The 12689-nt window shown below is 44.4% G+C and overlaps 1 protein-coding gene across 3 annotated transcripts in view; it reads left to right on the top strand.

Moving 5' to 3' along the window:
• The first annotated feature begins 3738 nt into the window (after window positions 1–3738).
• The window catches only part of Cacnb2 (calcium voltage-gated channel auxiliary subunit beta 2), a 346833-nt gene continuing 337882 nt past the window's right edge, over window positions 3739–12689 (top strand). For 2 of the 3 annotated variants that reach the window (XM_051151291.1, XM_051151290.1), the window contains exon 1: window positions 3742–4048. In XM_051151291.1, coding sequence (XP_051007248.1) covers window positions 3941–4048 — 108 coding nt within the window. In that variant the 5' untranslated portion in view covers window positions 3742–3940. Of the gene's footprint in view, window positions 4049–12689 lie in introns of all 3 variants that reach the window. The other variant, XM_051151292.1, reaches the window with a different exon arrangement.

The following is a 12689-nucleotide window of genomic DNA, read 5'->3' as shown; positions in this document are numbered from 1 at the left end:
ATTTAAATTATGGGAAGTCTTTTCTAAGGGAGAAAGAAACTTTATTTTCCACTTGCCTATTTTAGTTTTTGTCTTCTGCTGTGCATACACAGTCTTTTATACTTCATATGCTTGCACTGTGATTTGTTTCAATGTAACATTTAATAATTCAGGGCTTTCATTTAATATTATGGTTTTACAAACAGCCTAAGTTTGTCTTCACAGAATCCATCTTATTAAGTTAGGACTGCGCTCAGCATAGATCTATTTTATGCAGATGCTATTCAAAATGGCAGAAGTCCAGAACTGTGAGGTAAAAAATGGTCTGCGTCAAGTGAGAAATCACACATGGTGAGTTTCTTCTCCAAAGAACGTCGCTTCAAGGTCTTAAATGGAGTCACAAATCTTCAGCTGGAAAAGGAGTGGTGAAGTGACTGTTATCATGGCTTCTTTCACATAGTAAGACAGAGACTCACTCTTAGGCTACTCGTTGCTTTGGTAGCCAGTGTTCTTACCAGTGACCCTCTTCTCATTTCAGAGCATGCCCAGAATACATTTGTCCATTTTGAAGACTAACGAGCTGCAGCTTGGAGAACTCAGTCATGTGCATTTGAATGCCTCCAGTGCAATGATAGGTCCAGGACTTCTGGGGTTTCTTAGATTTCTGTAACTTTTAATGTGAAAAGCCTTCTGCTTTACTTACAAAAAAAAAAAAATGTTCACTTTCACCTTTGGTGTTTGAACATCACACCAGGTCAAAGTATGCTAAGAATAAGAAAATTGCCCACAACAGAAGGTGTCTAATGACGGCCACCAGGATGGATTTTCTAAATCTTACTCTGTTTTCACTCTGATTTTGCTCCATTTAAAGGAGTCATGTTACACCTGCAGGTCAGAAGAGGGCAGCAGATTTCATTGTAGATGGTTGTGAGCCATCATGTGGTTGCTGGGAATTGAACTCAGGACCTTTGGAAGAACAGGCAGCAGAGTCATGTTACTTTCTCACGTACTATGGTGCCTCACATTTGACCATGTCCCCTGGAGGGGGAGACCTGGTGGCACTCAGAGGAAGGACAGCAGGTAGCCAAGAAGAGACTTGATACCCTATGAGAATATATAGGGGGAGGTAATCCCCCTCAGGAACAGTCATAGGGGAGGGGAATAATGGGAAAATGGGGGGGGGGGAGGAATGGGAGGATACAAGGGATGGGATAAACATTGAGATGTAACCAGAATAAATTAATAAAAAAAAAGAAAAATAAATAAATAAAGGAGTCATGTTTTGTTACTTTTTATTTCATAACTTTTACCATTCAGACAAAAGTCTCAATTAAGCTGTATTGTGTGTCCAATACATGCTAACTAAATTAGCCTGGGTTACAGAAGAAGAATGAATCTTCTCACAGGACTCATGAGCAAGTAAGTGTCGTCATGGAGTTTTTATGCAGTGTTTTAAAACCCATGAAGACAGACCATGCATTACTCACTTATGTATCCATGAACTAAGTGTTGTTTAGCAACAGTGTACTGCAAATATGGAGCACTGTCCTAGGCCTAAGGATAAACTGTGGTGACCCCAACTGCTGCCCTCAAGGAGAGCCAGCCTCCTGCTGCAAAGACACATAACCTTAAAGAACTCCTTATCACAAATTACAGGAAAGGAATATACTGCTTGGCATTGGAACATTTACTTGTAAATTTATTTCCAAAGTTGGTCTAATATTTTGTGGTCTCTTAAAAATTTTCTGATGAAATGATAAAATTCTGCTTGCCCTGCCTGAAGAAGGATATGACAGTTAATCCAGTACCTACTAAAATATCAGGCTGCTGTTACAGGAGAACTCTATATCTCATCAAAACTGGAGGTGTTTTACTGTTTGTTTGCTGGGATTACGGATGTGTGCCAACACACCTGACAAACCCATAGCTTAATAAAACCACTTTCGCATTCACCATTCATTATTCAACAAGCACATTGATTAGCTTTTAAATATGCACAATACTGGAAGCTCCAAAAGGCCAAAAGACCTGATCTGTGTTGGCTGTGGTCATTTGGAGGCATAAATAGGCTCTTGATTTATACTTCCTTAATTACACATCAAAAGAACTTGAAGCTCAGTTACTGAATTCTGAGTGTACCCCATGGAACAAGTGTGGTTTCCACATTACAGAGCTTCCAGTGTAGTAGATGAAGTACCCTCCCCGAGACTGAAGAAAACTCAGTTTGGTTAAAGAAACAGGGGCAGGAAAGCGAAAACATCCTGTCAGTAGACCATGGATTGATGGTAGACTTTAACTGCAAAGAAATACACACACACACACACACACACACACACACACACACACACAGCACAGCACAAACAGGCATAAACATAAAAGCGTTGCTGGCCGTCATAAATGAACTTAAACAAATCCCTAACCTGCCAGGGTGCTAGTGAGGCTTCTGACCATGGCAGAATCTCACACCCTAAACCCACAAGCTCTCCGCTCCCAGCTTTGCTGCTTTTTGAATGGGGTCTACTTAACACTGGTGCAATGTGATTAAAATAGCATTTAGACTGACGATTAGGAAATCCAAGGGCACTTTGTATGGTTTAACTCTTTAAACATACCCAGATCTGTCCCCCCCCCCTTTTTTTTCTTGTGTCTGGTTCAATCTAGAATATGGAAGACATCTGCTTAATTAAAATAGCTCAGCTTAATCCTTAAGAAGAGCAAGTGTTTCATCATCACAGTCACACACAGGGTAAAAAGTTTACCTTAGCAAAAGCTCTGCCTGTGTGTTTCAGCCTAAACCACTATTATACTGTGTTGCTACACAGTTATTGCTACCTAGAAAATTTGTGTGTAGGTTACCAGCGCAGAAAGGGTTGTCAAACTATGGCACCTTACAAAGCAAAAAGTATATTAAGAGGAATACAAGAATAGAATCTCCATTATCATCTTCTCCTCCTCCTCTTCCTCCTCCTCCTTTTAGTTTCTGTTTATAACTGAAAATTTACACAATATATTCTGATCATGGCTCCCCTCCTCCATCTCCTCCCTACCTCCTCACCCATCCAGTTATGAGTAAACATTCTGGCTTTAGCCGCTTAGCAAGCATATCAGGGTCTTTAAAAACGTCTTTTTTTTTTTTTTTAATTTGGCTCAAGAGTCACACTAAGACTTCTCAACCATGTAGGGAGAAAATACAGTCTGGTAACAAAGATGTACTAGCAAAGACAACAAAAACAAAACAGATCCTCACAAACCAAAAAGCTAGGGCACAGGTGTAGAGGATTTGAGCCAATTGTCAGGGCAGACTCCTGTGGGAGGAAACCTTAATTCATCAGTGGCTCTTGCTCTAGGCTGCTCAAGTGCTTTCAATGATGGTTTTTGCAGAGGTTCTGGGTCTGTCGGCAGCCTTTTCCGAATTATAGAGACTTTTCAGTTTAGGGACCAACCCTATGGATCTTTTCTCTCCCTTGGACCCCTGAAAAAGGAGTTGAGCTGAGCAGCTGGGCCAGTTACCTCCCCAGGGAGCCACAGCTGGCTTTGGTGGCTTCGAAAACTTTCCAGTGCGAGTGCCACGGAGACTGGCGGCAGCTGAGTCGGAGCCCACGCGGCCCGCGCCTCCCGCGAAGAACTTTTCGGAGTGGCGGCGGCTTGTCACTCTCGCTTTCCGACGCGCCTCCCCCTGGCTCGGGCTCCCGGAGCGCCCTCCCTCCTGGCGGGGACCTTCCCTGGAGCCCGCCCGCCCCGCAGTCTCTGTCTCGGCCGCTTGCCGGCCCCAAGGCTCCAAAGACCGGGCGTCCTTCTCCCTGGCCACCCAGCCGCGTGCCCGCGCCACCGCCTCCAGGCTTTGCAACATGCTCCAGCAACGCCCCGCGCACTGAGAGCCGCCGATCGTGGGGCGAAAAAGGAGCGGGGGACCCGGGACGTGGAGGAGGGGACCCACCGCCTTGGAGTCGACTTTTCGCCGATGGTCCAAAGCGACTCGTCCAAGTCGCCTCCCATAGCGGCGGTGGCGCAGGAGAGCCAGATGGAGCTGCTGGAGAGCGCGACTCCCGCGGGGGCGCTCGGAGCACAGGTAGCCTCAGCGCCGCGCCTTCTTCTGGCTTTGTGAGCCTTGGGGCGCCGACCTCCGTCCCTCTCGTCGCCTCCTCTCCTGGATCGCAGACCTGGCCTCCCCTTCCTGCTTGGGTCTCCTTTGCCACCTCCCCGCCTCCCAGCCTCCCCCCCCCCCCCATCCCGGGGCTGCCCGGGACCCTGCCCCTGCGCGCCGTCCCCCAGCTTTGCTCTGGCTTCCATTTTTTTCTCTGCTTTCTGAAAAGCCACTGGGAAGGGGCGAGGACGACCTGCCGCTCCGCCCCGGCTTCTCTTGGGCCGCGCAGCTCGGCCGTCCGCGCCCCTGCCCAAGAGAAGCACATGGAGAGCTATGGACCAGGCGAGCGGACTGGACCGGCTTATGATCGTGAGTCTGGGCGGGCGGGAAAGGGCTCCGCATCCCTGAGCGCTGTTTTCCCCTGCTGCCTCTGGTGGTCTTCGCTGGGAGCTGGGCGAAGAGGTGGGGTGCTATACTGGGGTCGAGGTGGGCGTGGAACCCACTGCCTTGTCCCTGAGAGAAGCCTCTCCCCTCCTCGGCACCTGGGGCGCTGTATTACCCAGTCAGTTCAGCTGTCCCCTTGTCTGGGTTTGCCTGGACCCCTTGTTCCTTTGCTTGTTTTAAGAAGAGAACAGAGAGTTGAGGATGAAAAAGTTTTTGTTTCTGTTTACCCCGAAGTGGCAAGCCATTCTAGCTGCTCCCGGGTTCCCCTCTCCGATGAGCATTAGCGGTTTCTGGAAAAATTCTGTTCCGCTGCCCATTGTGAAACAGGAGATGTCGGTTGTAGGCGTTGGGTGTGATAAGGTGGCTTTTACATAAGGCTTTGGCAGGTACAGTCAGGCATTTCAGACACCCCCAGATCTGGTTGGGAAGGAGTTCCTCAACTTTTATTGAGGTAAAGCCTTCAAACCTGATCCTTGTGCTTGGAGAGTGCTGGAAAGAGGTTAGGGTGAGTCCAGGAGAATGTTTCTCCTTTGCCTAATGGCTTTGGCCTGCTGATTTCAAGCCCACGTTTGCCAGGTTGTAAATTTTCATGTCTGAATACATAAATAATACACAACATAAAATACACTGGGACGAGTGCTTACTGTGTAGTAGTGGAGTGGGAATGGGGCATTCTGAGAAAGGGCACATATGGGTTGCTGTTGCTCTGGTAGATGGTATTTCTGTACTGTAACAAAAGTAACCCCGTGCTCTCTTGAGTCCTCCACCCTGTGTGTGTGTGTGTGTGTGTGTGTGTGTGTGTGTGTGTGTGTGTGTGTGTATGTGTCTGTGTTTGCAATGCTGCTGCTCAGTCGCATGTGTACTCATGTGTGTACAGGCTGAAAGATTGTCTGTGCCCGTCAGAGGGTACACTGCAGAAGGCTAGTGACTTCTCTCTTTCAGCCATGCAGATCTCAGGGACTGACTTCAGGTCCTTGGGGGCTTCCTGGCTAGTGATGTCACCTGCTGAGCCATCTCCCTGACTGTTTATTGAACTTTCTTTGACCACTGGAAACTGCACATTCCAGCTTAGAATGCACAGTTCACATTGATTAGAAGTAGGGGAGGAGTATGGTTAATATGGACTTACAAATCAGAAGTTCATTTCTTTTGTGGTGGTAAAATGGGTAGGCTTCAGTCTGCCTGGGCTGTTTGGTGCACAGGCCTAGTGGGGACCTGTAATTAGCTGGAACACTCTCTGCCAGATTCTGCCAGAGGCCCTGAATTTGAACCCATAGGGCTCACGTTTGCTTTAGGCTCCTGATTTTATCATGATACTTGCTTGCCAGCTGAGACGAGGGTAAACGGTGTTCTCCTAGCCCTCAGCTGTGCAGGGATGAAGAGGCTTGAGTATTGAGAGAGGAAGGGAATTGAGATGACTCTTCTCTTTGAACTTTTGTTTTTAGATTTTTTTTTTTCAGAAAAGTTTTTATTCTTGTGCTAAAAATAGAATTTTTTTTTTTGGAATCTTGGCAATCAAAGGTAGGGCTGATATATCAAAAGGAAAAAAAACAAATGACCGTATTCACATAAGAGTAGTAATGTACCTAATTATTTCTTATTAAATGCAAGACAGCAAATGCCCAGGATACAGCTGCATTTGGGAATTAACCTAATGTGGAGAGATACAATTTTCTCCCTTCAAAGAATTTATATCTCTGTAGTTGCATGAATGGTAAACAGGACCTTTGTGTGTGGTGGGGCCTATCTGAGGATGCAATGAGTTAAAAAGAGTGAAGGTCAACAGGTCTGGAGCTACCGGCCATGACAGGGGAGGTGGCATTTGAAACGACATTTGGAGGGTAAGCTAGATTTTTAACAGAAGCTTTGAAAGACATACCGGGAGCCACACATGAAGCCATTGTAGGAATTAGAACTCTCCTCTATAGGATGCACTTGTAACCTGTAGGGTGGAGAGCAGAGAAGGGGTTAACCTGGGTCACGCCTGAAATCAGGTTGGCAAGGCAATTTGAGGCCACAAATTGGAGACTTAGACTAACAGAGATCTGTGGGAAGGGTTCAGAAAAGAAGACACATGTCGGTTCCCAGAACAGATCCACAGAGGATGTGTGGGGAGCCGACGCAGAGCTGCAAGAAGGGACGGTTTGTAGATATGCACCACTTTGGGCAAGGGCTAAAATGTCTAAACTCAAAGGGGATGAAAAGACCGTGGCTGTGTCAGGTCTGTGCGTTGGGTGTTTCAAAGACCAAGCCAGAGGAATGAGCACATGACTGCACTGACACTGGATTGAGAGGAAAGGGAGAATGGAGTTTATAAATAAACAAGTGCCAACTAAGGTTTAAATGTCCATCCTCTTCTGCCTTTTGGGGCTCCTAAAAATGAAAGCAGTTCTGCTTCAATTGTGTTTATCTTCCACGCATTACATGAGATCACAGTTGCATTGCTTGCGTTTTATCTGGTAAGGTCTGGCATCATAGGGCTCCTGGGTACCTTGGCCAAGACCATAATCCTTTAGTCTTTGTTTGGGCAGAATACACAGGCTGTAAATTCTACCTGAGTAAGAAGGCTACCTTGGGTGTATCTTTCCCTCGCCTTTTCCTATTTCTACTCTCTCTCTCTCTCTCTATCTCTCTCTCTCTCTCTCTCTCTCTGTGTGTGTGTGTGTGTGTGTGTGTGTGTGTGATGGGGAGGGGAGAGCAAGGAATTTTATTTATTCCTTTCGTTGAAGGTACTAAATAATAGTAATTTTCCCCAAAATGTACAACAAGTAGGGACTTCTGTTCCCAAATAAACTTTCTCAGTCATCATTGGCTTCAAGAATCAGGCGCTTCTTTTATTTTTAATCCTCGGGATTACAATTTTCATATGAGCAAAGTGAAAGATATCAATCCACTAACTCTTCCATTTATTTATATGTTGCCTTAGAAGACGGGATGCCCTCATCCACTTGAGCCCTGCTCCCAAGTGTACCATCAGGAATGCAGTGGATGCATTTGTGATGTATAAGGAGGTGCCAGTGCAAATCTTCCAAGTTCTGATTTTAGCACACTGCATTGGTGCCAATGCACCTCTGCATGGTATGAGAACATATCTGAAGCCAGAAAGTTTTTCCTAGGGCTCTCCAAAGCTCCAAATGTGATGGTCTTACTAGGTTAGGTGCTAGCTCCCTCTGGCCAACGGTCACTCAAAATGTGGCTAGCCCCACCCGAGGTGTGTTGTGCATATGAAACACATACTATATTTTAAAAACTCACTGTGAAAACAATAAACAGGACACGTCTCCATTAATAATTTCTAAACTGAATACATATTGAAAGGATAGTATTTTGGGCTTGATGAATCCAATACAATGAATCCATTGTTGTAGCTAACTTCCCTTGTTACTGTGGCTACTAGAGAAGGTGTGCCACATAGGTAATGCATTTTCTTGTGGGACAGCATAACTCTAAAAATTGTAGTTGGCCCTTCTCTCAGGAATGAGAAAGCTCCTGGGAAGGCTGGGTGGGTGGACTGGAAGGAAGCAGGTGAAAAGGACTGGAAATAGGACAGTGACAGAAGAGGAAATGGACTGGAAACAGAACAGGCGCTCGACAAATTAGGCCTCAAAGAGCAGAGCTGGTAGCCAGCATCTCCAGTCACACCTGCCAATGAAGGATGGTAAGCAGAGGGCCTGTTTGTGTTGCTCCTAGCAACAGATCCCATCTGGTTCCACCCCAGCCAGTTCCCCAGCTGCCTTTCAGCACAGCATAGAAACGGTCTGGTCATGGCAACACCCTGACCTGCTATATAGCAAGGGGCTTTATCAGAAAAGAGTGGCAGCCTGCCTTCCATTGCTCTTGAACCAAGGTAGCCGTGCTTCCCAGAAACACACGTAGGCCCTTGCTGAGAGGTGTAAGTCTTATCTAGTCTCCAAATGCAGTGGCCAGGTTCCTGTGCTGTTGGCGAATGGTATTAGTGTCAGAGGTTTCTTTGGAGAAATTGAAAAGCCTGCTGATCAGAAGTTCTGAGTGTGGTTTTGTTGTTGTTGTTTTTTGTTTTTTTTGTTTTTTGTTTTTTTAATTCCAAATATAATACTAGAGTAGTGATGTGAGGTTTACTTATTCTGCTAGTTTGAGCCCTTTCCTCCTCTGTTCTCCCCTCCTCCCTGACAACCCCCTCCCTCCAGTTTGTGGAGCTAGGGATGGGCCCTAGAGTCTCATGCACTCTAGGAAAGCACTCATTTACAGATCTACACCCATAGCTTTGCTTCCTGTTATGCAATTTACCCGCTGCTGCCTTTGACTCTATTGAAATATGTGCTACGTAGTTTTGACTTTTCTAGTAAAGTTTAGCTAAGTGTGTCAACTCTATGGTGGGGTGGGCTGCGGGGAGTCCTCTTCAATTTTGTGGCCCTCAGACATGTCTGTGTTCTCCTAACCATGTATGGCAAGCACTGCGCATTATTTTTTTACAACTACGGAGTCACGGTTATTTATGAGGCCACTTTAAAGCAATTGAGCCTCTCTCAGAAATCTTTCCAAGACTGGCATTGAGAAGAAGAAGAAGAAGAAGAAGAAGAGGAGGAGGAGGAGGAGGAGGAGGAGGAGGAGGAGGAGGAGGAGGAAGAGGAGGAGGAGGAGGAGGAGGAGGAAGAAGAAGAAAGAAGAAGAAAGAAGAAAGAAGAAAGAAGAAAAGAAGAAAGAAAGAAAGAAGAAAGAAGAAAGAAGAAGGAGAAGAAGAAGAAAGACACATCCTGTCCCTGGCCCTTTCCGGCTCTCACTGGGTTTATCTTCCCTTGCAGGACAAACCTCCCACCCTTGCTCCACCTGCCAGATCTCATCCCAAAGACCTGTGTTGGGATGGCCTACTGATTCTGTCTGCTTTTGTGAGAGCTGGTCCATTTTAAAGGCAACTGTATTTCCCTTTTCCTAAGGAGGTGGTCTCACCTAAAGGAGCTGCTTCTCACCTAGTAAAGGACCTGACTACTTTGTACACAGTCAAATGTTTGTAAACGAGAGAGCTTAATGGATTCCTCCTCATGGGTCATTTTGGTCTTGTTGACATTGTCCCAAAGATAAGGAAAGTCTGCAAATCAAAGGGATGAATGGCAGCAATCACTAATTGAGGGGAAGGGAACTAATTTTAGGCATCAGCATTTTGCCCATGGAGAGCATCAAGCACACACATGTTTCTTAAAGCTGTCCCCAGGGACTGCCATGACAACTTTGTTTGCCCTGCAGAAATCTCCATAATTAACTACTGCTGTCTCCCTCACTCATTCAAAAGTGAGGCATCATTAACTACCTCTGCAAACATGTGCATCTATCTGCCGATTTCATAACAAAGATGCACTGCTTTTGAAAGTTAAGCAGCGTCACAGATTATTCACACAAAGCTGATTTTCAGATCATGATGTATTTGAACATCTCTCATGTTTGTGTGCATTTCCTAATTTCATTCTAATTTTAATTATGTGCCTCTCCCTTACCTTATTGAAACGACATGACTCGTTTTATGTAGCCACCATTGACATCATTCGGAGCAGAAACAAGTGACTGTTCAGGGCGTTCCAAGGAGGTGTCAGGGCAGCATGTATTCACATGGGTAGCCTTTTGCACACCTCCAAACTCCTTCCTTTTCTTCCTCTTCCTCCTTTTAACCCAAGCTGCTCTAATGCTCAACTGTCTCAAATATTAGATGTTAGCTGCTAATTTGCATTGAGATATCATAGTTTATGCAGCTAGCAAGTCCTAAAGCATAGAATTAAGGAAATGCTGTTTTTTCCTCCAAATATAGTTAACTATTGTTTAATTATTACATGCCCTCCTTTTCCCCTCACTTAAGCTCTCATTTTTCAGTGTATAAAGTAATTTTAAAAAGCTAACCATTTCAGGAAAAAAAATGGGCTTAATTTTAAATATGCATTGGATTAAAGGAAAGTATTTTTACTTTTGGGTAGATTTCACCCTTATTGCTTAGTCCCATTCTCCCTTCTCCTGCATGAGCCCTATTCCTCAATACCGCCCCCCAAGTCTCCATCTTATGTTCATGCCTTTGTGTGTGTGCATGACTCATTGAGTTTAGTTAGGATTGATTGAATAAGCTTGGGCAGTTTATCAGCGGCTACAACACTGAAGAAAATGACACCCTTCCTCGAGCCACCATTAGGAATCAATAATCCGTCAGGGCGGGCTGGGGCATTGCGGGTCCTTCCAGTAACAAGATAAAGTGTTTGCGAGCCAAGTCTCGTGCAGGTTTTGGGCAGGGAATCGCATCTGTAATGAATTCAAGAATGCTTCACTGGGCTATGCACTGAAGACACTTTTTTTTCTCCCAAACCTCTGGATCTTAGATTAAAAAAAAAAAAAAAAAGCTTTTAATTCAGTGATGTTCTTTGGGTCTTGGTGGTAGGAGGTGATACAGATGTCCCTCTTAGGTCTAAACATATTCCATTTAACAAAACAGCAGTAGTAGGTTCTTCTCTGGGGGCTATAAGCTCCCCAGACACAGGTTCCTGCAAAGATTTATAGTATAATTCCTGTGGAGTGGGCCTTCAGACAGTGAAAAAAAAAAAAAATACAGCTATGCTGAAAGGAGTAAAATACCAGGATTGAGGTATAGGCAAGCATATTGTGTTCACTTGGGATCTAATAAATATGGCATGTACTGAATAGCAACCACCTATAACAGTTTAAAAATTTAAATATTCAGTGCTCTTAGTCAGTCCTTAAAGATATGTGTGATTGAGGGAGAATGTAAAACCTACTAGTGGAGTCTGGGGAGATGTCTCAGTGAACAGAGAGAGCACTGGCCATGCAAGTCTGAAGCTCTGAGTTCAAATCACAAGAACCTGTGTAAAACAGGGCACCGTGGCACACAGCTGTTGTCCCAGCACTCTGAGAAGGGAGGCAGGGGCAGGAGAATTCACAGAAGCCAGGGCCAGCTAGCCTGGTATCCACTGCTGCATATCACAAGAGACACTGTCCCAAATGACAGAGAAGTTTAGGACTCATACCTATGCTCCTGTCTAATGTCTATACATATAGAGGCAAGCCTAACACACACACACACACACACACACACAGAGACAGAGAGAGAGAGAGAGAGAGAGACAGAGAGAGAGAGAGACAGAGAGACAGAGAGAGACAGAGAGAGAGACAGAGAGAGAGACAGAGACAGAGACTACATCATTCATATACAAAGATTAAAAAAGAATAACAGTTTTCATATAATTCAATAAGACTCATTTTTAGCATTAAACAGTTGAAACATGAAAAATTTAATGCCACATAGCTTCTGTTGAAATATATATATATATAAATTCATATTTGTGAACAAAGGAGATTGGAAAAGAGTAATCTGAACTTTTGAATGGGTCTGTCTGTCACATGTTTATCTGTCTGTCTTTTCCTTTCTTTTTAAGAGCCACGACCTCCTTTGGGGCTGACTCTCTTCAGCACTTGTCCTCTATCCCCAGCAGGCTGATTGTGCAATTGTGAATAGGCAGGAAAAATCTTAACACACTCAAGCAACTGAGGAGCAAGTATAGCTGTCATTTAAAAGGATGAAACAAATAGTAATACAATTGTTGTTTTCTAGCCTTTTCCAACTGTTACCAAAAGGGATAAGAAAAACAACAATAAGATTGTATTTTGTCTTTGTTTTCACAAATAACAGATTCTTCATGAAGATAAATATTGTGATTTGCACAGACTGCTCCCAAGTGCCCTAAAGAAACATGTTAGTTTTTATAAAAATCCCTCAAAGTAGCAAGTAATTTTCTATACGGAATAATATATTTTTTTAATGCAGTGATTTTCATACCTCATTTTACCCCTTCTTTGTCCTGGTAAGATGTTTTTTTCCAAACTATTAGATAATAATTGGAAAAGGGAGAATGTTGTTAAAAGAATATTATTTTTCAACAGTCTAGTAATAATATTTATATAAGCAAGAGGAATATGCTGTGAAGTGAGGGGAGCCTCGCATGTCACACAGAAGCTCAGCTCAGTGCCTCTTCTCCTCTTAGGAAGTTGCGAGTTAATCAGATGCCATGGAAACACATTCGCGTTACATAAAGCTCCTAGATACTTGGAGAAGAACACACATATTTAAGAATTTCTCTTTAATATTGCACCACACTCTCACTGATGGCAAATCCATTTAACTGACTCGGATCACAAATGCTCACAGCAGATTCCA

Source organism: Acomys russatus, chromosome 9 (assembly GCF_903995435.1).
Source record: "Acomys russatus chromosome 9, mAcoRus1.1, whole genome shotgun sequence".
Taxonomy (NCBI): domain Eukaryota; kingdom Metazoa; phylum Chordata; class Mammalia; order Rodentia; family Muridae; genus Acomys; species Acomys russatus.
Note: the sequence above shows the minus strand (reverse complement) of the source record. Positions and strands in the feature narration are given on the sequence as shown.